The sequence below is a fragment of the Sinohyriopsis cumingii genome, chromosome 2, assembly GCF_028554795.1.
Source record: "Sinohyriopsis cumingii isolate HCF-2022 chromosome 2, ASM2855479v2, whole genome shotgun sequence".
NCBI classification, from domain to species: domain Eukaryota; kingdom Metazoa; phylum Mollusca; class Bivalvia; order Unionida; family Unionidae; genus Sinohyriopsis; species Sinohyriopsis cumingii.
Genome location: NC_142962.1, coordinates 96689043 through 96717007, shown reverse-complemented (window position 1 = coordinate 96717007; position 27965 = coordinate 96689043). Strand labels below are relative to the sequence as shown.

General features: G+C 34.4%; 1 protein-coding gene across 5 annotated transcripts in view; it reads right to left on the bottom strand.

Annotated features, from left to right (window-relative positions):
• The window catches only part of LOC149805431 (serine/threonine-protein kinase MRCK alpha-like), a 183280-nt gene that overhangs the window by 113184 nt on the left and 42131 nt on the right, over positions 1–27965 (bottom strand). For all 5 annotated transcript variants that reach the window (XM_089950010.1, XM_089950011.1, XM_089950013.1 and 2 more), the window contains exons 4-14: positions 24273–24356; positions 20446–20541; positions 18933–19175; positions 18132–18188; positions 14768–14911; positions 14319–14484; positions 8808–8890; positions 8251–8330; positions 3353–3414; positions 2016–2084; positions 1058–1183 (exon numbers count right to left, since the gene is read on the bottom strand). In XM_089950010.1, the coding sequence (XP_089806136.1) occupies positions 1058–1183; positions 2016–2084; positions 3353–3414; positions 8251–8330; positions 8808–8890; positions 14319–14484; positions 14768–14911; positions 18132–18188; positions 18933–19175; positions 20446–20541; positions 24273–24356 (1210 nt within the window). The remainder of the gene's footprint in view (positions 1–1057; positions 1184–2015; positions 2085–3352; positions 3415–8250; positions 8331–8807; positions 8891–14318; positions 14485–14767; positions 14912–18131; positions 18189–18932; positions 19176–20445; positions 20542–24272; positions 24357–27965) is intronic.

Sequence of the window (27965 nt, the reverse complement as noted above, 5' to 3'; positions counted from 1 at the left end):
CAACTCAAATCATTCTATGAAATTAAAAAACAATTTGATTACTGTATGTAGGCAATCTTAAGTATCACAATTAATTTGGAGGTTTCGAGATTCTTGCTCGAAAAGCTTGTAGAATACAGGAACCAGATGAGCTTTAAGAAAAAGAAGAAAATCCTTCCAAAATGACTAACTGAAAAAGGTGGTTGTGGAGTGCAGATATCTAGTATCCAATTAAGAAAGACAAATCATCAATGGTAAGTGACTTCTTCTCAACAGTTCAGGAAAACAGTAATATTTTCTCTAGACTGCAGTAGCAAACAGCTGTGGTATGTTTGAGATGGACAACACATTGTTCCAGAGTTAAGCAAACCCTTGCTGCATTAGAAGCAGCTGTTAACCTCCTTCCAGGTTGACTAAGAAAGTGGCAGACAGCTACAAGTGTGCAAATTCTATACACTCTTTTACAGTGGGTGCTTAACCAGTCAAGGGTGATACAGTAATTGGGGAACATTGTAGGTGTTCACATTTTCTGCATCACAGGGTGGTTTGCTTTTGTCAAGGTTGATATAATAATTATAGCTGCAGGTGTTTGCATTCTCTGTATCACAGGATGGTGAACATTTGTCAATGTTGATACAGGAATTAGAAGTTGCAGGTGTTTGCATTCTCTGCATCACAGGGTAGTCAATTTTGGCAAGGTTTAAACAGTAGTTAGAGCAGTTGCAGTGTTCACATTCTCTGCATCACAGGATGGTTAACTTCAGTCAAAGTCAATTTGGGAACAGCTGCTGGAATTCATGCCAAAGATTTGTGTAAACCAAACAAACAATTTTTATAAAAAGAATTTTAAGGAATAACAATATACCATCCATACAAATAAAAAAGATTGGTATTAAGTCAAAAACTCAAAACTTGTAAATCAAAGTCTGAACAATTAACCACCAGCCTTCAAATGTAACATGTCTTTTTCTGCTCAGTCAATGACATTCTCAGTTGAATAAAAATACAGTTTTGGCACTACTTAGGTGTTAAAATGAAAGGATTTATTGGAAGGAATATTTTTTAATTGATCATGTACCTGCAATGACCCGGTGTAGAACTGCCACTTCCTCCTTCAGCTGCCGTACTTCAGATTCTGCTGCACCAGATGCTGCTGCTCCACTTGCACCACAACTATTCAGCATCTGAACCGTCGCTGTAGCATCTGTAAGTATACATCACAGGAAGTTTTCACAACATCTTATTTCAAATGGACGAAAATGCATTCTCTTTCATTTTTATTACATTAGGAGCTCTTAAAATAATTATTACTTGAATTTTGGAAGAAAAAATAAAAAATAAAACAATTTTGGTAAGATATTCATTATGGTTCTTGTAATATGCAAACTGGAATGTCAGACTAGCACATTTTCTCCTTCAGGACCAAACACTATCACAGGTCTTTGTGTATAAATCCAATGTTAATTACACCATCTGTACAGGCAGATAAAGCAATTCTATGAAATCAACATCATTGTCTTTTAGGTCAATTAAGTCTTTTGGTGAAAAGCAATTAATGACATGACAATCCATACATGATGAGTGGCTATAACAAGAATTTTAAGACAACTTCCATGGCAGTCCTATTGGATATATATTGAAGGGACACTATTTTCATCCAGAACCAACCAGACCTAACGATGAAAGTGGATGCAGACTTTCAAGACATTCCAATATGTAGTTAGTACGAGTTCTGATAACAAACAACTGCTAATATGCCATGAATGTAAAAATAATTGATGCAGGCACATCACAAAAATGGGTCTTTGAACAGTAGAGTAAAAAGTTCTTCATTCTGTTAATTTTCAGCTATTCTGGGTCTCTAATCACTTGCCCAGCTATCCCATCCCATCCCATCCATCCATCTATGCATGCATGTATACATATGTACAAAGATACATAAATGCATGGATTATACTGGTAGATTGGTCATGAAACAATGATGTTCAACTTGTTACTTGATTATTTATGTGTTTTATTATATGCAGCCAACCAACCTTGCAACTTCCTTGAAATTTCTTTGTTCTCTCTTTCCAGGACTTTTATCCTCCGCTCCAAGGTTTCATCTGCAAGAGATTCCAAAAGTTCTGGATAGGCCAATAAGTCTCAATACATTAAGTCAATACTGCATCAATTAAGACAATAAGCTGTTATTGGATCAATTAAGACAATAACTGTTTTTTGGATCAATTAAGTCAATAAGCTGTTAATGCATTAATTGAGTCAATAAGCTGTTATTGCATCAATTAAGTCAATAAGCTGTTACTGCATCAATTAAGACAATAAGAAGTTAGTAGATCAATTAAGACAATAACCTGTTATTGCATTAAGTCAATAAGCTGTTATTGCATTAGGTCAATAAGCTGTTATTGCATTAAGTCAATAAGCTGTTATTGCAATAGGTCAATAAGCTGTTATTGCATTAATTAAGACCACAAGCTGTTATTGCATTAAGTCAATAAGCTGTTATTGCATTAGGTCAATAAGCTGTTATTGCATTAAGACAAGCTGTTATTGCATTAAGTCAACAAGCTGTTAATGCATTAATTGAGTCAATAAGCTGTTATTGCATCAATTAAGTCAATAAGCTGTTACTGCATCAATTGAGACAATAAGAAGTTAGTAGATCAATTAAGACAATAACCTGTTATTGCATTAAGTCAATAAGCTGTTATTGCATTAGGTCAATAAGCTGTTATTGCATTAAGACAAGCTGTTATTGCATTAAGTCAATAAGCTGTTATTGCATTAAGTCAATAATTAAGACCATAAGCTGGTATTGCTTTAAGTCAATAAGCTGTTACTGCATCAATTAAGTCAATAAGCTGTTATTGCATTAAGTCAATAAGCTGTTATTGCATTAATTAAGTCAATAAGCTGGTACTGCATGGTACTGCAGTTCCTTAGGAAATCATAGCTATATAATTATTAATGCTACATGAGAAAGTAAAATGATTAAAATTCTGCCTCTTAGCTTTTGTGTAGCTGTGATTTGGCTGATTTCAGAAAAATCATATGCACTAAAACTTTGAGTCATTTCATTCAAATGTAACTATGTCCAGAAAATGCAGCATATCCTAAGCTATTTTTTGAAAGTATACCATATGATAGTCATGATGCATCTGAACTTGAAATAATTTCACTGGATTTCATCTGAACTTTAAGTAATTTCACTGGATTTCAAAGATATATATATATATATATATATATATATATATATATATATATATATATATATATATATATATATATATACATATATATATATATATATATATACACACACACACACACACACACACACAGATATGGAACTAAATTAGTGTTCTGATACCTGATACTGCTGTTGTGACCATTGATACTACTTCTCGTAAGCTGCTCAAGTCATTCAATGCACTGAAAAGAAATATAGATTAATTATTTATAGAAATTATCTCTGTCTAGCTATATAAACAGATGAAGTGATGCCTTAGCCTGATGTTTACTTTATCTACTATGGCTTACCTTGAACCACAAATTTAAAGACCATATGAAAAATAAGCCACATGTGATGCAGAAAGTCCCTAACCCCTTCTTAATGACACAATCCTTGCAATCAAAAACCTCAGCTATTTGTCAATTTTTAATTTGACTACTACAGCAAAATATTTTTTTTACAAGTCCTTGTTTCATTTTAAGTCTTTTTGAAATAAAACTTTTACAAAAAGAATTATAAAGCAGTTTATGCTGCTCAAATCCACATTTATGAACAAAGTATGCATTAACATTTGGTTGCACACACTGCCTAAAACTATTTTTGAGCTAAGTACAGACAGAAAAGAGAAAGAGTGTAAAATGTTTAAATACTTGTATCATTAAAAATGAATAAAAGAACAATGAAATAATCATGAAAATGAGATTTTAGTGCTTATTTATATCGTTCCTTCAGTCAGAATGAAGAAATGACGCCAATGGCTTTCAATTCTGTAACTATCTTCACACTTTGATGTCTTTGTACAGATCAATGATTGTCAAAGCCTGCTGTATTTGAGCAGGAAACAGTTGGTCATGTTCCATTCACACATACATTGATGACACTGTCCACTTAACTTGAATTTTTACCACTCCCATGCCTCTGTGTTAATAATGCCATAATCATCTAACATGCAGAGGATGCAACTTTATCAATAGTGGTTTAAGAAAACGATCATACAGATCTAATTCAAATAAGAGCTTGATTTAATGATGTTGGCTTCATAAGATCTGTCTGATGTTGAGCACATGGACAAGAACTTGATGTAATGGATTGCTCTTGGCAGTTACTTGATTTGAGCTCAAATTGTGGCAGGTATTGTGTTAACCATTCAAATGACCACCCTTTGTTGCTGGCATAGTTTTCTTTATTGTGTGCATTTGTTGATATTAAAAATACATCCAATGAAACACCTATTATTACAACTCTATTGTCTTAAACCAAGTAACAGAAAAGAGCAAACACCAACAAGTTTTGTAAAATTAAGAAATAATTTATTTCCTAGAATACAATGTGAAAATATAAAAAGAATTTATGTTAGTGTGAATTAAATACCAATAGTTCAAAAAGTTCTGTCACCAGTTATAGGAATAAAGTTCTAATTAAATTCCAGTGTTCAAATTAAGATCCAGCGCTGAACTCATCTTCCAACTAATCACAATAATATACTAGAATGAATATTGTTACGTGCTACAGCCATTTGCAGTCAATGAAAATAAGAATAGATACCTTTCTGTAGTATAAAAGGTTATGACTGAAGCTTTCGACCTTATCACAAGGCCTTCATCAGAGGAATGACTTCGACCTTATCACAAGGTCTTCATCAGAAGAATGACTTCTGAACTGCAGTCATATAATATGCTAAATGTTGACCACATGACAAAACCCTTCTGTACAATGGTGGAAGTTTCAATCCGGAATCTCAGTCCAGAAAATTAATGACCTGGAAGTCACCCCAGGAAAACAATTAGTAGCAAATGATGTGAGCTCCCTTTTACCAGCACAACCATTGACAAGGCCTTGTTAAACAAGTCAACCAGAAGAGACTCTCAAAAGATACAGAGTGGAACAAATGCACTATTTTGGTGTTAGAAAAAATAATTATTCTGTTAAAAAGGATCTTGAACACTGCTTATTTTGTCTCTCAGGGAGAATTTTATCAACAGAAGTGCAAGGTTGTTCAATGTCCCCTACTGTGGCAAATATGTATATGGAAGACTATGAATTCAAAGCCATGTCCACTTTAGCCTATCGTCCAGATGTGTAGTTTCATAATGTGGAGGACACTTTCGCCATGATGCATGACTAGAATAACGAAAACAAACAACATCTCAATCTCATTGACGAAAATATCCAGTTCACTTATGAAGTGGAAGTGTGACTGAAGTTGCTGTTTTTGGATACTTGTATTCACATTTTAGATGATGGGGAACAAAAGTTACCATTTACTGCAACCCTTCCCACACAGAGCTCTGTCTTCAACTTCAAGCATCATCCTGAACATAAGAGATCAGTGGTGAGAACTGTTGCATCGGGTGAACAACACTGTTAGTGTTGAGGAAACTGGTTGCTGAAGGTTGATCATATTAAGAAAGCACCAAGGGCTGTCTGTTACAAACACTGGATGTTGTTGGTTCCAGAAAAAGAATGGAGAAGGAACGAACACAGGAAGAAGAAAGGAGACAAATGTGTAACTGTCTATTTACTTTATATTGGTTGACTGTCCAAAAGATTACAGAAAAATCTTCTCAATACTTGAAGGTATTGTTATCCACAAATGCTGTAACACCATCTGCTCAATCTTGGTACATCCAAAAGACTAAACGTCTTTGAATAAGAAGTGCTCAGTCATCTATAAACTCTACTGTGATAATCATGGAAAAGACTAACTGTATTGGGTAAATCGCAAGAAGCCCTCCAACAATCATTAAAGTGCACCTATACACTAACAGAGAATCACACAGCAGTTGGTGAATACTGCAAAGAATCCGGACATGCTATTTCTTGGGATAACATCCGAGTACATGGTAGACAGAACAATACACTGAGATGGAAAATAAGAAAAGCTATTTAAATCATGGATGGGAAGCCAGTGTTGAACTGTAATTCCAGAACTTCCGCCATTGTACAGAAGGGTTGTGTCATGTGGTCAACATTTAGATGATCACAGGACTCCAGTCCATTAGTCATTCATCTGATCAAGGCTTTGAGATAAGGTTGAAAGCTAAGAGTCATAACCTATTAAGCTAAAGAAAGGTATCTATTCTTAGTAGTCCAAGATGTCCTTGTCTGAATTCACGATGATTCCAAATTAAATTTTCTGTCCAAGAATATTATTTATGAGCGTTTGGTATTTCCTGGGAATAATAATTTGAATAAATCAATTCCACCCAAATGAAATACTGAACACAACAATGCTTCAGATGTTATTGCAGGAATGAGTAATTTCTCAAGTAAACAAGATTATAAAGCCCTCTACTTGACCTAGGTCACAATTAGCATCTTCTGCAAATATTACAACTTAATGAAATTTACCATTCTAAAACATTTCAAGTTCTCAAGAAAGTAAAATCTGTTACTAAAATTAAAATAATGGATGTGGTAAACATCAGGTAGGCTAGGTATTTTTATGGTGGAATTCCAATATCCTAGACCCAGACCCAGATAAACATGTTCACATCTATTGATCATGATCTTAATATTCAACCCACACTCAACAGAAAAGTATTAACCATGTACTATTCGTTTACAAGATAAATGAACTTAGATTTTCGGACAAGGTGAAGTACATAATACAACTGTACATTAACACACACTACTACATATGTGCAAACTCTGACAGAGGCAAATATCACAATTTATGTAGCCACAATGCCCATGAAAGTCTTATTTCTATGGGTACCAAAACAACCACAATATCTTCTTTTTCTCATGGACATACTTAACCTACCTCAGAACAAGAGTCCCATATGCTTGCAATGTAATACATAATATTGCTACGCTTTCTTTTTAAAAAATTTAAAGCATTTTCATTTGATGGATACTGAATCTAAAATCAGTAGGTGTTTTTCTTGTCTTAAGCAAGCCAGTCACACGATCTTATCAAAATTACTCTGCTTTTGGAGTCACTTACTTCAACCATTTACCTTTATCATAATAAATGCAAGCCATCTACAATGTTTCATCAAGGCATTTGGTATAGAACTAAAGTTTTGTATCATTCTTCCTTCTTTCAGACCCTCTGACCCTGACCTTTTTTTTAAATACTATAATGAAAACGTGTCTTCTATGTCTCAAATTGTAGCCACACAAAACATATGGTTAAAGTAAAAAACAATTTAAGATATCATGCAGAAACTTTTTTCTAATTAAAATCAATGTCATCTTGACACTGTACTTTTTGACCCCCAAAACAACATGTGTCTTTCTTATATACAGGCATACAATTACCAAAGTTTGGTAATGGTATCTGGTACACAAGTCAAGTTACTTTGTGGAAATGGTTTTCCTTCTTTAAGTTCATGCAATCTTAATACTTAACCTTGAGAACCCAATACTGATAGATAATTTTTCTTGCCCCAAATGCAAGCTACTTATGAAGTTTGGAAATGGAAGACAATTAAGACCCCGAAGCATTACCCAAGGATCCTAATCTGATAAATGATTAACATTTGCATCACTGATTGTTCTCAAACATCTGGGACATACCACTTGGGTGTTATTTAAAATGTATGTAAAATTCACCCCTTGTCCCTAGCCACAACACCAAGCATGTGATCAAAATTCTAAGGGTTGGCACAATGTACACCCATACCATCATCACTGACCCACCTTTTATGTGTAAGCTTGAAAAGCACATGTTCAAGGACATTACACATGTACAACCATATGTACAAATGGATTGTATCACAATATCCCCTGGCTTCAATGAAAGGGAGATAATCTAGCACAAGCCAGTATTACCAACTGGAAGAAAAGTTCAAAACAATTAACTTCAATAAAAAATGTTGAACTACTTCTGAATTTCAATAACACAAACTGGGCTAATCACATTCATCCAGTATCTTACAAACTGTATAATGGATGTTTCTGACTTCTTAGATCAATTTGAAGTGAACAAACAAAGGCAACAACTGCAATTTTAAAGTTAAAAGTAATTAATCCTGACTTTTTGTTTATACAAGCTTCATTAACTTGTGATTAAAAAGTCAGGCACTTACCAATCCTTTGTGAATGTAAAGCCAATGAAAGGAAGATGGTGACCCTTGAAGGCAGCATGAGAGGAAAGTGGGACAACATCCTGGAATGGCCACAAAAAAAAAGGAAATTTAAGGTGTGACCCTCTGGTAATAATACTTAAACTACAATGACATTATTCATGTTTGATATTCAAATTAGTTATATACCTTAGATACACAAACTAAATGATTTGTATACAGTTGTGAAAATCATTTTCTTTTTGCAACATTGTTCTTGCTGGATATAACAATTTACTAAATTGCTACTGAATCAAAAACTGTGCAAGAATGAACAAGCTTTTATTATTTCCTAAGACTGGCAAATATCTAAAGTAACAAATGCACAAATGATTTATTTTTAATGAATGATCAACAACATTTTCCAGAATGAATAATTTTTTTTACTTCCCAATAAAAATGTTATATTTATTTCTTCTAAGTATATTTTTTTTCAGGAATTAACAAGTACTTACTTCCCAACAAGTGTCAGTATGAAAAGGAGTGCATGAAGCAAAGTTTGAATCCAAACATGTACTTACTGTATGTTTAAAATCTGAGTCATCTACGTCAAAATTGGAAGTGTCTGTGGGACTACTCACTTCTGGGATGAATGGGGGAGTCACTACAATACAGAAAAATGTTAAATTTTCTATCTAGTACACCACTCCCTCAATAACTCGGGCACATCGGGGTCCAGAAACATTGACCGCACTATAAGTGAGGCGCGAGTTATCGAGGGACCTATAAAATAAGCCCAAAACCAATAAAGTGATTGACGACATAACGGAGAAATAAGGGGGGGGGGAGGTAGGCAGATTATACTGTTGAATACTCACTTTATAATTGTTCTGAGATTAAATGTTAATAAATATCTCTTCATAACAGTGTACTTTATTATTTCCTCATAGGACATTAATTTCAGGATAAATTACAGTATATTGAGGCGATCATCGAAAACATTATTCCACATGGTTTCCGTTCGCTTAACATATATACCACTTCACACATTGTGTACTACGTCACTAATTTTTATGTTGAATTGGATACATTCTAGTTTTTATTGTTTGATCCAAATTAGACATTTTTTATATACAAAAGATCGACTCTTTTCGAGAAACAGTGTCGATCGAATGATAGATAGATAAATATTTTTGAATGTGATAGAAGTAAAATGGAAAACAAAAAAAAACAAGGGTTAATCAGTACAGACGTATTTAATTGGTCTACAAATTTAAAACAACATAAATCAGAACAAGTTAATACTTGCCGTTTGTGCCACATTTGACAAATATCAATTCACTTTTTGAAAAAAATCAGTTATTTTTTTGTGTGTGTGTTACTCCTTGGTTTCTCTGCCGCCAAGCAAAATCCCTCAGATTTCTCAACTGCATGAGCTTTACGTAGTCAACATTTTGGGTCTCCAGCCACCTTATGGCAATATCAAAATATTTGATTGCTTCCTGTGCAGAGGGGTGGGGGGTGCAACATCTGCGTCTGCATCACTTTCAACACTTGTGTTACTCCAGTTAGAATCGTCTTCTGCTGCAAATTTGTTCGCTATAGAAATAATATAGTTTCATCTGACATGTATTCGGCTGTGGGGCAATCATTATCAGCACAAATCCACTCCTCCATATCATCAAGAGAAACGCCCATCTCAGGACCATGAGTCTGTACGAATTTCTCCCAAACAGCCTCGGCATTAATGACATCAGTTTCACTGACATATTCGAAGTCACTATCATCGTCATTGTCTCTGTTACTGTTTTGCTTTACGTCAAAGGCAGCTCCAAGACCCTTAATCCAGCACCCGAGGTCTCTTGTAATCAATTTTTTTGTTAATGCAACAAACACTTTCCCAAGTTGTTGATCAAAACAAAGCCGGCATGTACATGTAATTAGGTTCTCACAGAAGTACTCACGGGTTTCGATGTGACGGTCGATTGACTCTTTTCATGTTTTCAATGAACATAATATGTTGTGATTATAATGTTTACAATGAAACGGAATTAAAGGATTAGAACGTGACTTTCACACAGAAAGACGTTTAATTGGTGTTTATTTCATTCTCTGTTGCCACCTGTTGGCATTTACCAGAAGTTTTCATTGATCGCTATTTCACCAGACTGTTTATTTACAGTATACTGACAACTATTTATCATAAAAACTTATATAATATATGATATCTTTAAACAGAGGTCTCGCTAGGATTTTAAAACTGGGTCTTTCTGCCTCTGAAGTCAATCACTAAATATCAGTACATTTTCTCACTTGGCCGCCAGTCAAAGCCTTTGAACTAGCCGCCTAGCTGTTGCATCATGTTCTTTTTTTTTTTAATGTACTCTTATAAAATGGCAACAGTATATCAAAGAGTCTTTCAGTCACTGAATTCTGTCATTGTAAATATCAGCACAGTTAACTGATCAACACATTTTCCCACAAAGCAAGTGGCTGAAACAGGACCGGCAAATCTTTGAATTTTCCCGCACACCTATTACGTGCGTACGGAGGACTCCCGCCTCAGTGATTTTCTGTGTCCCAGATCAAAAATTGGCGTCCAAATACGTGTAATTAAGCGTTTTCGAGATCTTAGAAATTAATTCTTCTTTAGAACTTGCAAATTTCAAAATATGGATTATATTTTTATGGGCATTAATCACCATTTTTGATGATAAAACAAGCAATGTATCAAGGTTTAATTTATCAATTCTTACCGTAATTTTTTCATGTTCAGCATATTTTAAAGATATTTTAAATACATTTTCTCTGGAAAAAATCGGGAGCCAAGACGGACAACATGTTATAAGCGGGATCGCGAGTTATCCGGGCGAGAGTTATCGAGGGAGCGGTGTATGTATGACTGTTATATATTGGGTTTAACGGAACATTAACAAATCCTAGCAATGTATCATAATTAAGTATAGGTATCCCAGCAAAAAAGGCAAATAAGAGTAGCATAAACAGTACATTAAACTACTTCCATTTGAAGTTTTTTTTTCTTTGCAGAAACCACTTTTCTTCTTAGTCTCACTGAACTAATGTCCCAGTATCATTCTTGCCTCAAACAAAAGACATCCAGAAAGTGTGTGGAACAGGACCATTTTCCTTTTGGGTCTCTCTGACTGTAAACTTTTATCTTTCAAACCCAAAATAAATTTTCGTTTTCCCTGACTCAAAAATGCAAGTCCCATACAGAAGATTGATCAATGCATCAGGTAGACTGTTGGAAATTGTTTTCTTTCTTTTGATTCTTGTGATCTTGACCTTTGACTTTTTCACTCCAAAACCCAGTGTCCTTTCTTTTATCTCAAATAGAAGCCATCATAGCTGCCAACCTTCCAGGCTCACAATTAGTGAAAATAGGGATAAAAAGTCGTGAATTTGGACATGAATTCGTGAAAAATACCATGACAATAACTTCATCCACTCTGACCACTCCAACCGTCAATACTACACTATATCAAGTTCACAAAATAAATATAAAACACTACACATATGCAGAAATATTTATTTATCAAGACATTATACTGTGGCAGACTTGAACTTCCTCAACTGCTTGATCGTAAATTTGTTTTCTAAACAGTTCCGACTTATTGCCTGCAGGTTGATGTTGGGGACTAAAATTGCTGACAAATTTTCTGCAGCTAAGGAGGCCCTAAAATCTGTCTTATTTTTCCTCACTAAAGAAAATACTCTTATGCTGTCACTGTTGCTGTGAGTAATGCACAGGAACTGCAGCATTTTTGCTTCTTCCACAGGAAAAAAAGCGATTTTCGTGTCCGGGAACATTTGTCAGAACAAATGTTTAGCATGGTCTCCAGCTGATAAAGGTAGATTGCGTTCGACAAGAAAACTCACAAATAATGCTTCAGCATTGGTAGCCTGCAGGTCTTCCACAAATGGTTTAAAATATTTCATAGATAAAATCTGCAAATTCTTAATTTTCCCAACTTCTACGTGTTTTTGTGCAAACGACATTCTTCCTCACATTGTCTCTGCGATGACACACTGAGCACAAAAAGCATGAATGAATATCAATGTTTAATGGCAGAATGCACGGCAAAATTTTGATATATTCCAAATTAAACTTCACTTTTTGTGTAATACATTTCTTTTTCCTTGGTGGTGAAGACATTTTCAAAATCTTACATGTGAGGCTGAACGGTAACTCAAATCAGTGTTTTGACACATGCGTGGAGCAAATTTCTGGTGAAGCCCCGTTTCTCTCAAAAGCATTTGTAAAACTACTCTTATACATATAGATTAAAAGAGGCTAAAATGCTTGCTACCGGGCCAGCTGTACTAATCAGCTGTAGATCTACTAATATCGCGACCAGCAGTACCGGACCATTTCGGCAACTGCGAATATCACAACTGGCGCTTAACGGGAAATCGGTTATTTTATTAAAGATTTAAAATAATTGAGGATTGGAAATTCGTGAGGGTTGGCAGCTATGAGCCATCCACAAAGTTTGGTAAAATGGTAATAAAATTGAGATACGGTGCAGAAACTAATATTTTTCTTCCGAGTATCTGTGACCTTCACCTCTGACGTTTTGATAAAAAAATCAACAGGTGACAAAGTTTGGTTGATATATCTGGTACACAAGTAATGGTATTGTGCATGAACAGTTTTCCTTCTTTAGACCACACAACACTAATCTTGGACTTTTTTAACCTGTCATAGGTTTCTTTTTCCTCCTAAATGGAAGCTTCTTACAAAGTATGGGAATTGTAGATCATGGACAACTTGAGTTTATGCATGGAAATGAAATTGAGAAAATACATAAGGAACATGCACATGTACAGACGGACATTATAACATAATATGATGGGCATAGAGAAAGGGTGAAATTCTAACAATATGAAGTTAAATTTTTTAAAATATAAACTGCACTATTTAAAAATGCCAAAGACCTTCTCAGCTGGAGCATCATCATGCGATGCTTCCTAGGGTAGAGCCTGTCTCCACTAGTTGTCCCTTACAACATGCAGTAGGGTACAGTGGGCCTATTCAACGTCACCAAACCTGGGAACAATGACTTTGTTATATACATGGTCGAGGAAAGAAGAAAGAAGATAAATGATACCAACATTAATAAACAATGTAGCTGTCACATGCTAGAAAAACCTCCCCTATTCCAACAGGTTGTTTAAATGACCTTGTCCTTGTTATGCCTAGGAAGTGACATGATATACATAGTCTTGGAAGGAAGATAAATAATACCAACATTAATAAACAATGTAGCTACCACATGCTTAGAACTTTCTACCCCCATCCCTACAATTTCAACAGGTGTGTGAATTTGCATTTACGAGATGACCCAAGTCTACTACACATTAGAGCGACATCAGACACACATGGGGCTCTTGTTAACAATGGTGGTCAGATTTGGTAACAGATCATCATCAGTTTTATAAACTTGAAAGTTTATGCCCTGATGTTTTCTATCAAATTTGGTCAAGTTCAGTTCAGTGGTTTTGATAAAAAAAATCATGTTAATGTTTCTCAATATTTAACTTCGTCAAAGTTTTGATGTATTAAGTTTGGGGGTGGGGGTAATTCCATTTTACACACATGATAAGCCATACGTGGTGGCCAGTATATCTTTTGGCTGAAGAGTATGAGAAGACCCTAGGTAGAACCAATGACCCACAGGAAACTACTGGCAAGCTTTCTCCCACACCCACACTGACTGAGCCGAGTCTCAACTTCATGCAGGTAAAGGTGATATGTGAGCGATCTGTAGAGGCAGGCACTTAGATCACTCGATCGCCTAGGACCCCTCTGCTGATGGGATTTCTAAGTGGTGTTTCTATCTTTGGTAACGGTGGATTAGTATCATTTTTGCAAAAACCTGAAAGACCTTTATGCCAGGATGCTTTCTACCTAGCTGGGGTGAAAGTTGGTTAAGTGGTTTCTGAGATGAAGTTAAAAACAGAAAATGTTGATGGATTCATGATGCACACAGGACCATAACATAGCTTACTTGGTCTATGACCATTTGAGCTAATAAAACATACAAGTTTAGGATGATTAATTTACTTACTTTCTCTTATGTTGTCCCAGTCAATGCCTTTAAACCAAGGGTGATTTTTAAAGTCATTGATGCCATTTTTACCAAACCGAACTTCTTTATCACAGATGAGTCGTACCATGAGGTCTTTGGCTTCTTGTGATACATCATCAACATCTGTGGGAAATTCAAACCGTGTCTGAAATCACAACAGTAAAGCATGTAGCTATGGCAAAGATAAATCTGATACAACAGACCCAAGTGGGACTGAGCTTGCTCACCTTGTCCACATCTACCTAATAACCATATGAAAGTGAAGGTGGCTCTCCTCATGACCAGGCAAGCTAAAATGACAAAATGATATCTCCGTAGCATATAATACTATTGGTAATATTCTATTTTTTTTTCACCAAAAAGATAAGTCCTGGAACTATTTGAAGATGAAAATGAAATTTAAAACAAATTTAGTGATTGCCTTGTACCTGGTGATTCATGATTTTCCCATAGGTTTCTACCAAAGATTCTGCGTAGAAAGGAGTTTCTCCAAACAGCATCTCATACATGCAGACTCCTAGGGACCACCAGTCACATTCTGGTCCATACTTCCCATGACCATCTTCCATTGCCTGTTTTAAGAAATTCATAATTAGTCTTCAGTCTACTATTGGCTATAATATCTCAGTAAGGCCACAAAGGGTATGGCCTGACCCAGTGGCCAATGTTACACTGTAAATGTGTATTTGTCTCTTCCTGTCTAGTTAGTGTACATGTGGGTGTCAAGTGGTGATCTTGAAACTTTTCATGTCCCGAGTCAAGACCAGTCCCTGTGTTTGCGGCACAAGTGGATTCATCTCTTTATGCTCATTAAATGTACGCATGGGAATCTTAACTGCTTCCAGCTGAGGATACCAGGACAAGTCTCCTACGCAATTGGCATGATCAAGGGTCTCTACTGCATATACATCTGATACTAGCTTCTCAAGTCCTTAAAACCCATTTAGTCTAAATATCTGGTGATTAAATGATAATCTTACAGTTCTCCAGATAATATTTGTGCAAATAAAAATCATCATTCTTCCTGAATATCCTGTCATAAAAATGAAGATATCTGTTGTCAGGATTGGGTATTGTTCATCACTAAATCCAATATGGAACATGCACATGATGTTTCTGTTTTCTTTCATAACTAAAAATTCTGGATGCAGTTCTAGTGTTTGTTTTATTTTTGTTTGTAAATTTATATTAATGACTGTTTGTTCATATACGTATTATGCCTTCATATTGGTACAAATCCAAATATGGCAATGATGCCCTTAATATAAAAAAATGCAATTAACTTAGACTGGTCTAGGAATTGTATCACAGAATGCAATTTTTTTAAAAAGTTACTATAGGTCTGGATACCAAACCATGTCCAAAATGAGGCTGTCAAATGGAAATCTGAATAAAACGGAATTGACAACAACTTGTGAAACTTGCATGTCAGTATTGATGACTTTATTTTTGTTTAGGGAACTGCTTGATAATGAACTGTGGAGTGTATTGACTATTTTTACTGTCATTAATTAGTAACACTTTCATGTAATTCCCATGATAATTAGGGTTAATCAAAACAGTTTCGTTTTCTGACAGTTATCTTTTAAATCACCCATTTTTGAGTATGAGTAAAACATTCCTTAATTTATATTCCAACCTGAATTTTGTTCAGTCTCTTTTGAAATCATATATATTGTCTGGCAATTGCATTAACTATTGAAAATTATTATAAATGTTGATAATATGGTGCCTGAAAATATGGCTATTTGATGGTGATCTCAGAGGTTTTAGAATTATGACAAGTTTGTTCCCCCCAAAACTGTATATGGCTATAAAGTGGGAATCTCAACAATTTCAAAATTATGATGCAGGGTTTAGTCTCTTACCCTAGGTGCATGACCCAGAGTTTGTATTGCATACAAGTTTTAATATGTTTCTCATGTCCTTCAAACCTATATGTGGGTATAAGATGTACATCTCTACAGTTTTCATTTTATGACCCTTGGGCAACTTTACCCCACCTCTGGGGCATGAAATGATGTTGTAAGAAAGAAATCAGGTGAGTATGTTACAGTGCTGGAATCAATAATGATACATTCCAGATCTGCATCTTCTACACAATTTAAGACTTTGGGTGGGATTTTTTGAAACAAAAGACCCTAGAAGGGACTTATGCTCTACTGTTCTGAAAAGGATTTGCAAGAAGTCAAGACCTTTTCTTCTTTTTTAACTGCTAAGTGTTGAAACCATCTCTGATTTTCCCGCGTCAAATTTTTTCAAATTAGCTTCTGTGGAATCCATACAGGATGTAAAATCAGGACCATTTTCATATAGTAGACACCATTAGAAGATATTTGATGAAAACCCCAGTACCAACATTGCCATCCATTCAGGAGAATTGTTTATAAGATTTCAATATGTTGATTATGGAAGCCATATTGGATGTCTTCAGTGTACATTTGCACTTTGGACCAACTAGTAATCACAAGTCCTTTGATGGAAACCACTGTTGCTATCACAATCGTTTCTAGAAAAGTAGTGATAAAACAATTTTCAAGATGGATGCCATTGTAGCAATACTGGATGTCAGATTGACATTATTTTCATTCAGAAACAACTAAACATCAAACAAAGTCTTCTGGTGAAAACATGATATATCTTCCATTTAAAAGGAACAGCAAAAAGAAAATTTTCAAGATGATTGCCCCATGATGGTCATATATGAGGTCAGTTTGGCATAATTTTCATTCTGGGTATCATAAGTTTTTTGGTTAAAGCTCTATGCCAAGGTGACTTTTCCTTTAGGAGGTGCAGCAATAATATGATTTTAAAGATGGCTGCCATGGTGGCCAAATTAGATGTCATATTGGCACCATTTTCATTTAATGTAAACTAAACAGCTTAAAAAATTTAAAGAAGAAAACCAGATCTTGATATGACTTTCCATCTGAGGAAAAGTGATGAGATTTTCAATATGGCCACTGTGGTGGCCACATTGAAAATGAGGTCAGCATGATTTTATTTAAGACCAGCTAGACACCACAAATCTTCCAATGAAAAGCTTCCATTCTACAATTGAAGCAATAACAAGATTTTAAAGCTGGCTGTTGTGGAGGCCATATTTGATGTCAGATCTGCACCATTTTCATCTAGAACCAACTTGACATAACAAAATGTCTATTAGTCAAAAACCCATGTTCATATGATCAGCCATTCAGGAAGAGTAGCAACAAGACTTTTAAGATTGCCAATATGGTGTCCATATTGGATCTCTGAGTAGAACCATTTTCATTTAGGAACAACTAAGCATCATAAGAAGTCGTCTGGCATAAACCCCATACTGATGTAACTGATTGTTCAGGAGTAGCAATAACAGAATTTCAAGATGACTGCAATAGTGGTCACGCAGGACATCAAACTGGCACTATTTTCATTTAGGCTCAACTAGACAAAACAAGTCTTTTAGTAAAATTACAAATTAATATGGCCATCAATTCAGCAGGAGTAGCCACAAAATTTCAGCATAGCTGCTGTGGGCTACATTGGATGTCTGTGCAGCTCCTTCTTCATTCAGAACCAACCAGACCCTGGGATAAATGTATGTGTGTAGTGTCATGGCAACCCTCCAAGTAATTCAGGATGAGCATTGATAATAAACATGGGCTGACATATTGGATGACAGACAACGGGCCACCCCACAAAATTTTCTTATCTATAACCAGTAGAAAAGGAACAAAATGATGCACAGCATCTTAACATAATACACTTCATATTATGGCAAGGTATGAAAGCATAAATGATTTCTCTTACCCTCAGAATCTCAGGGGATATGTAATCTGGAGTTCCTACAGCAACTGAAGACTGAACCTGTTCAAAATCAGTAATCAATTAATAAATTTCAAATCCAGCAATCATCTTAGAGCTACTTAGATATCTACAATTCAAGCACACTATTTTCATTACTCTTATTAAGTTCATTTCCATCAATGTTTCATTTCAAAAGACCTTTCGACCTTGCTGCTGCTTACATAGATAAGCAATAGTCAAATGATCTTGTACAATATTCAATATATTCAAGGTTACAAGTCCGACTCATCAACTTGTACAGTATTAATTTTATTTAAGAATTTTTTTATTAAAAAGTCTGATTCTCTAACTTGTACAGCATTCAACTTATTAACATGACTGAAAAGTCAGACTCTAACTTGTACATTATTCAGTTTGTTAACAAGGCTACAAGTCAAACTCACTAACATGTATGGTATTGAATTTATTAACAAGACTTAAACATCAGACATTCTAACTTGTACAGTATTGAATTTATTAACAAGACTTAAACATCAGACTCACTATCATGTACAGTACTGAATTTATTAACAAGACATAAACATCAAACTTTCTAACTTTTAAAGTATTCAGTTTACTAACAAGATTCAAACATCACACGCGCCAACTTGTACAGTATTCAATTTATTATCAACACTTAAACATCAGACTTACCAACTTGTACAGCATTCAATTTATTCATGTTGACTATTTCAGATCAAAAACATCTTCACTGCGGGAGAGAAAGAGACTAAAAATAGAGACTTTGAAGAAACTTCAACTTACTGTGCCATCACTAAGAAGCCTAAGACAGGACCCGAAATCAGCTAGCACTATATGACCAGTTACATCCAACAGGACATTGTCTGGTTTTATGTCTCTATGTACATAGTTCATTTTATGCAAAGAGTGAACAGCAAGAATCATTTCTCCTATGTAGAATTTGGACATTTCTTCAGGCAGTCTATCTTCAAATTTACTTAATAATGTCAGAAGATCACCACCAACATAATAGTCCATCACAAGATACTGAAACAAAAGAAAAATTTAGAGTGTATCACATATTAAAGTAGAAATACAAATCAGAACACACAGACAGATGTAAAGACAAATAGTGATTTCGCAGGGGTTTTCAAAATTTCCTCTCTGTATTCTGATATTGATGGTGGATGGATTTAAATTTTGAGTGAGTCACTTTTTGTAAAATTCAACCAATATGTATGTACTAAGTAGCTTTAATAAACAGAGGTAAAAGTTATCAGCAAATAGGCAGTGATTGTGTGTTATGGCAATAGCACTGCATTGAATTTATCAGACCTGCATGGAAGAGAGACCAGATACTGAAAGCTGCATGTCAACCTTTGTACATATATATGAAGGAAATGTAGTTGGCAAAATGTTTTTAATAACTAGATAATCAATGAAATTGTCCCACTGCTCCAGAGCATAAAGCCAGCAAGAGCTTGATTAAGGCAGCTGATTATAAGTCATGTTCTTACACAATCAGGTTAAATTTTCTAAGATTAATCAATGTTGCAGGTTTTGATACATAATGGCAAACTGACAACGTAAAGTTTTGTGCACTCATTTTTCAAAGGCGATTCATTAAATTTTATGAGTATTTCACATTTTCCTGTCTTGGAGAAAACTCTGCACAGACAATGAAATTCAATAAATGAACAATTAAATACAAATTTTAACTGACAGGATGTCATTTATTGTTTGATTAATATAAAGCAGACTTTGATGCAAATTGCTCTTGCTAGTATATATATTCTTGAAAATGGTAATTGAATATTACAATGGCAGATTTTCATTAAGAAAGGTCCAAGATCAAATTTTATTTCAATCCAAGTTCTTCAAAAGTTATTAGGGCTGTTCCATTTAAACATACATGGTACCCTGGGAAGGCAGTAAAAAAAAAATATATGGAGGGTACTTTGATTTAAATGAGTTTATATTAAAATGATAAGAAATTCTAAATTACATCTATGGGTGAGTATCCCACTTTAAAAGTGCATTCCCTGGGTCCCATATGGAACAGACCTCTAGAACAAAGAAATTCCCTTTTCATTCATTACCTGATGAGCATGGATAACAATACCTTATCTCCACCAAAACATGTCAATGGCCAAAAAGGCACTGCCATTTAAGAGTGTGACAGTTCTGATTTCATCAGCAAACAATAATTTTACCATTGTGATGGCCAAAAAGTGGTTATTATTCCTGTAAAATGTTGGAGAATTTAAAACATGTACATAGGTTTAAAGCCATAAACTGAAAGCAATAATAAACTTACAAGATAATTTTCATCCTGAAAAGCATAATGTAAATTTGTTATCCACTTTCTGTCTCCATAAACTAAGACATCCCTTTCTTCTTTGAAGCAGGCAGTCTGAAACAGAGCATAAAAAATTAATAAGGCATTTCCAGTAAGGATATCAATATGGTTGTATTGAATATTGTTATACAAGGTCTGATTTTAATATCTTATAAAACTGGGTGGGAAAAGACTGACTGCTATTGACCAGTTCATATGACTGAAACAGACTCAACAAAGGTACCATGAAATACTAATAAGCGTGCAACCTGTGCAATGATAAATGATTTTCAAAAAATCAATTGCAAAAATAAAGCTCTCTAAAAAAATATTCCAGATAAGAAACAAGATGGATGATCTCTATTTCCTTCTAAATACTTAATACATGTACTTCCTTTCTTGTAGATAATATAACTAGAGCTAAAGAGGTAGCAAGCTCAGATAAATCTGATAATGGCATGTCTACAATACACTTTTCACTTAGGGCTGTTCCAGCAAAACATACATGGAACACAGGGAAGGCACTGGTATTGTCGGATACTCGCCCATAGATGCAATTTAGAATTTTTCATTTTAATATAAACTCTGTGAAATCAAAGTACCCTAGCAGTTATTTTTTTTTTTAAACTGCCTTCCCTGGGTATCCCTGTTTAAATGGAACAGCCGTAATCATAAAACCCATGGTAATGATATGTAAGCATAAGATTATGACAGGTGAGCTAGACAGAACTACACCCACAAACACAAACACCTAATGGTTGAAAGAAATATTTGGCAACCACTTCACACAACTACAAACCATTCCCAATCATAAAGTTTCAAGTCTGTATCCAGTGTAGTTTAATAGAAGATAAATTATACTACCAGTAGACAGACAGATGAATAAACATAGGTAGCATGATGTAATCCCCTCTTTTGTTTAAAAATTACCAGGATAAATATTATAATCCAAATGACATCATCTTTTTCACTATTATTAGGAAAGACTTTATCTCAACAAGATCAGTGAAATGAAAACAGGATGCTTACAGCAAGTCGAACATTTCAAAAGCATTTTATTATCAACTGTTTATATTTCTGCTATATTCAGCTAATTTTCCACAAACTGAGAGAAAACACTCTCAGAAAATGTTAGTGCTTAATGCTAAAGAGCAGACAAACATAAAGCAGACTCACTTTTGGCATTACAACAAATAAAGCTCATAGAGGAATCAATAAAACCAGCTTCATAAACGGACTCCAATAACAGCTGGTGATTAAATGGAAATATTTATTGCATAAAAGCATGGGTAACAGAAAACCACCAATCCATAACTTGATAAATGCAGCAAATCACCCCTGATAAGCATGTCACTCTACAAATCACACTCTCCCTCTTCAAGCGCTGATCAAATACTTCCAAAATGTTTACCATCAAATTAATTGTAGATTTTTTTAATAACAATGATTTAATGTTGTCAACCAAGCTTAAGTTTAAGAAGCAACAGTACTTGACAGCTGCATAGTTGCTTAGAATAAAACTTGAATTTGGACAAGAAAATTTTTTGCTCCCACCTGTCTGATGGGGCAAAAGAATAAAAGATTAAATTATTAATGTATTCAATTTCAAAACCTTTCAAATGGCAGTAAGTAAACTACTGTTAGAAATAATTACTGCTGTGAAGCTGTTCAAAACTTTGCTATTAATTCAAATTAGTGGTGTGAAGATAAAACAATCAAAGAAAAGACATAACACCAAGAATTTGATTATGACATACCTATATCAATTACAAACAGTTCAAAGTTTATTATTTGGAATGTTATTTTACACCTTTTATTTTTTTCACAGGTTAGATCAATGGCAGACCATTTCACATATATACTTTTACTCTCTGTTGATTACAGACAAAGCCATCCTGAATTTATTTTTAAGATGACATGGTGACAGATACTACACAGATTTCTTGAACAAAAGTATAAAAGATGGGACAATCATTGTTCCATATTGGTAAAGCTCCTGTCCTATATAATACTATAATCATTTAAATGATGATATTAGCCTCTTTGCCCTATTTAATTAAAATAGGATTAAAAATACTATCACTCTATTTGCCATATCTAATTAACATAGGATTAAAAATACTATCACTCTATTTGCCATATCTAATTAAGATAGGATTAAAAATACTATCACTCTATTTGCCATATCTAATTAAGATAGGATTAAAAATACTATCACTCTATTTGCCATATCTAATTAAGATAGGATTAAAAATACTATCACTTGAGTGGTAAAAAGTTCATCCAATCAGATCAAATCAGAATCAAAATCAGACAAGAAATATGGCTCTAAGAAGAAGTAGTAGAAAGCTCGACCAAACATGCAAAATCACCTCACTAATATTCGTGGAACTTGTTCATTATCAAATCTGCTCGAGATCTTGGATGATACTCAGCCCCCAGTCTAAATCTGATCAAAACTCTATCAGAAATATAGACTCAAGAGTAGCAACAAGTTCAGCAAATCATATGCAAGAACACTCTTTTAACAGGTGAAGATCCTGCTAATTACTAAATCTGTCTGATACCCTAAGGATATAAACCCACAGTGCAGGCTTGATCACCTTGCTAATTACTAAATTTGTCCTCTAGCCCCAGGATAAAAAACCCACATTCCAAGCTTGATCAACTTGCTAATTACTAAATTTGTCAGACAGACTGAGGATAAAAGCCCACTTTCCAAGCTTGATCACCCAACTAAGTATTAAAATGTTCTGGAGACAATTTGGATACAAACCTACATTCCAAGTTTAATCTCAGATCAGAAATATGTCCTCCAGTAAGTAACAATTTTTTTTGGACACATGCATGATGGATGCTGGACCATACCACAAACTTGAAGCCTGGTGAATATGCACAGAAAAACGCTTTGATTTTACTTTGCAAACCGCTCTGGTGGCCTAATGGTTACAGCATCAGCTTTGGATGCAGGAGGTCATGGGTTCGATCCCTGGCCGAGTCATACCAAAGACTTATAAAAAGATGTCACTAACAGCTGCCTCGCTTGGCGCTCAGCATTAAGAGGTTAGTATTAGGACTGGTCGTCCTGGTATCAGGATAATGTGACTGGGTGGGACATCATGCTAGATGTCTGCGCATGATGCCCCTGTGCTAGACATCACTATAAACTGCCACACTGCAGACATCGTAGCGTTATGACTGAAAAATTAAAGCTACATTAAAAATCCAAAATCATACACACACACACACACGCGCGCAAATTTGCACATTTCATCAGCATTTTTTGCATAATTAAGCAAATAAGGTCTTCCAAAAATGGCATCAAATCTGAATCATGTTATCTAAATATGCACCTCTGTTTATATTTTGTGTCATCCTACTAACAAGCTTCCTGGGATAGACAGATGTACAGAATGGGGGACATAAAAACAAACTGTTAAAAGTCTCTCTCTTTATATGATGGGTATGAAGCATAATTAACTTATAATTCATAACCTGGCTTGGAAGTACTATTGATTAATTACAGTGACAGACATTAAAACAATCATTTTCCAGTAATCTTTACTACCAAGTATGATACTTGTGGATTTCAGACCTGGACAAACAATATTTACACCCCACCCCACCCCAACCTTTTATTAGAGTGCATTACAATTTGTATATATATATCTTCAAATATTTATCAAGTTGAAGACAAAACAGTATTACTGACGTTTTAAAAGTAATCTACATTAACCTAACTGACTGAAATTACCAACCTTAAGCTAATTGAAATTACCAACCTTAAGCTAATTGAAATTACCAACCTCAGCTCTCCTTAACATTTCCCATTTGTTCAGGATTTTCATGGCATACACTCTATCTGTGGATTTCATTTTTACAACTGCCACCTGAAATTCATAATATAAAAAAAAAAAAAATGCATTATACTTAAAAAGGAAATAAACAGATGCAACTTGTAAAACAACAAACAAGAGTCACTTGAGGGGACTGATGCTATACTGCAATAAAAGAATTTCTAGAAATTCAAGGCAAGATCATTTCTTCAAACTAACTATGCATTAGAAGTCTTTGGTGAACCCCAATTGAATATGACCATACATCAAGTGATAAAAAGATTATCAAAACAGCTACTATTAAATTACTGTCTGCATGGGTTCGAGTTTCAGATTTGGCCAAAGTGAGAAAGCTTGCCAGTAGCTTCTTGTGGGTCGGTGGTTCTTTCCGGGGATTTCCCGGGTTCGTCCTCCACCATTAATACTGGCCGCCATGTATAGCCTATTGTGTGCTGAAAAATGGCGTTAAAACCTACAACAACAACAATTAAATTATGAAACAGATCTGGACCATTTCAATTTATTCACAACTTGACACTATAATAAGTCTTCTGGTGGAAACCCAATGTCGATAAGAATTTCCATTTTGGACAAGTTATAATAAAAAGATTTTCAAGATGGATGCCATAATGGACATATTGGATGTCAACTCAGCAACATTTTCATTTCAGACCAATCAAACATCATAATATTTTTTCTTATGTAAATCCATGTTGATATGACTTTCTGTTTAGGAGGGCACTGATAGAAAGTTGATATGATTATCCATACAGAAAGAGTAACAATATGAAGATTTTCAAGATGATTCCCTGGGTGGCCATATTGAATATCATACTGGCACCATTTGTTTTGGGACCAACTAGACATCATAAATGTTTTTGAGTGAAAACCCTGTGTTGATATGACCATCAATAAGATTATCAAGATTATTGCTGTGGTGGTTGTTCTAGCTGCACCATTTTTACTATGGACCAATAAGACCATGTGTGTAATGTGCTTGTCAATGCAATCCTTAGAAAAGTTCAGGAGTAGTAGTGATAAAAGACATTACCAGTAAAGCTAAAGATAGTCAGTCCGACACTGTCTTTGACTATTGGGCATATAAGCAGTGATAAAGATCAAACTGCCCAGGTAATCAGTACATGTATGCTGTAAGAGACTATTTAGCCATTTGGTCTGGGGATGAGTTTTGAGAAAACAATTTAAGAAACACGTGCTGACCACTTTGTTTTGTTCCATCAGTCTTTTTGCTTAACATGTTCATTCACAATGAAATAAACATGCCTATAACCATCCTCTATTTCAATATCTGTATAGCACTTCTACATTTTACACAAATGCCACATATATCCCAAGATTTGAGAAGCAAGAATACTTGACACACTTCGGTTTACCAAAGACCGTTTGTTCAAAAGGCTCTACCAGGTGAACACTGCTGTATTCCTTTGTGAACAGCTCCAAATAATCTGATCACTGCTGGTTTCGCAGTTCGTCAAGTTTAACATTTCTAAATTTATTAATGAAAGTGACGAAAATGACAGATCATTTAATTATTTTCAGTAAACTAAAATACTTTTTATTTTATATTAATGTAGATACAACCTAATCAGATAGAGTATGTTCTTCCAGTCCATATGATATGCACTACAATACCTCGTTTCTGAATGTCAAGCAAACATTTTATTATCTGTGAATTTGCTCTAATTCCACAAACTTTTTACATTTTGACCAAACTGCTCTTCTTATTTGGGAATTTTTTGTTAGGATACATGAGAGTTGAAACTCTGTTGGCAACATAAATTTTTTTATTTCACAATGTCTTGCAGGTTAAGTGACATTAAACCAATCTGTAATAATAAGCTCTAAAAACTGTTGCAGACATCAAAATGAAGATAATAACAATGACGATGACTGTGATGATGCTGATTAATCTTTTGAAATTCAGCCAAAATGCCAACCATTCTGAAATCGTGCATCTGAAATGATTTTCTGCAATTAATAGTATTATATCTGATTAAAATATAGTTTCCTGCTTTTTGATTGATTATTTTTAAAGTGGAATATCTTTGTTTTGAGCTTTTTTGTTGTCTAACTTGTGCTGCATTATGCACAAGCTGCACACATCATTTCTATCAATAATGCTTTATATATTGCACCAAAAAACTAAGCCATGTGTTTGCCAAGGCTATAAAATTGCATTTGCATCGATTGCTCTTAATGTGTGGCTTTTGTATTTTTAATAGCTTTAAACAGGTATTATTGGTTGAATTTCCTTATCTACTCTGAACTGGTGATGGGGGAGGTTTTGCTTTCCAAGGCTGTCAGTCTAAATGTTTCCTGTTTATTGTGAACCGTTGGGATTAATTACAGAGTTGCTGCAAATATTTATTTTGACTAATGCAACAATCCCGTCTTGTTCAACATCAATTTATTTATTTACTGTGCATAAAGAGAGGTATCAAAATTAATTTAAAATTGTACAGCATGTTTTCAAAACTTAATGTATTCATCCAACAGTGTTCCTTTTTGTTTCCAAATAATGCCTATGAGATGCATGAATTCTAATTTAAGTCAAATATTTAAGACTTGTATTACCGCATATACTTGCGTATAAGCCTATTTGCATATGAGCTGACCCCCAAACTGAACAGGTATAAAAACTAAAAAGTGCATGATCCGCGTATCAAGATGCACGAGGTAACTTCTAAATGCATTTATTTAGGCAAATTTATATTTAAAAAAATTATATGTATACTCATCTCAAGGTTGGCGTGCATGATTATTTTAAAAAAATGGTATAAACTTGTTTGAAAAGTAATTTATTTTTCTGTTTTCTTTTTGTTTTTGCTTAATTTAGATTTATGTATAATTTAATCGAATGATGACAGAAATTTAGCAATCGTGAGTTGCTATAACACTACCTATCCCTTTTGACTCAACTATTGTTTGTTTATGCATTATTGCATTGGACATTTTATATCAGTTCACCGGTAATTACGTTTTTACTTTGCTTTGAAATTACAAATACCTAACTCATTAAAATGTAATCCCAGTATGACAACACAATGAACAAACAATATGGTTCGATGCTAATACTGTAAAAGCCGAGTTATAGTTTGCTTTGATGTAAGCAACCTTACACCATACCTGTCAACTTTCACGTCAGAGGGAGAAAAAAAATCTCACGCTTTTTGGCGTCACTACACACCTACCTCCCAATTTCATAATATCTTCCGATTTTTGCAGAGAATACCTGATTATTACATTGTCTTTGATTTTCATTTCTTCTCAACAAGAAAAGTCCTACATGGTCTGTTGTATCACCTGTGAATTATTGTTGCGATGAAATAATTACTTTAAAAAATTCGCTTCTTCACTAAAAACAGAATGTTAAGTTTAAACATCGTTCATGTAAATTAATGATTTTTTTTACCTCTACAATAATACAAAAAAATAAAATAAACCAGAACAAAAAAGTAAACCACAACAATAAAATCATCCACAATTAATTTCAATCCCAAGAATGATTACTATGAATGCTGTAATTCTACAGGCTAACACCATTCCCACAAAAGAAACTTACACAAGTGAATACCTGCCATTTTTATACCGTATTTAATAATGTTAATTACCATCGTTAACTTAAAAGAAGGAATGAAAATA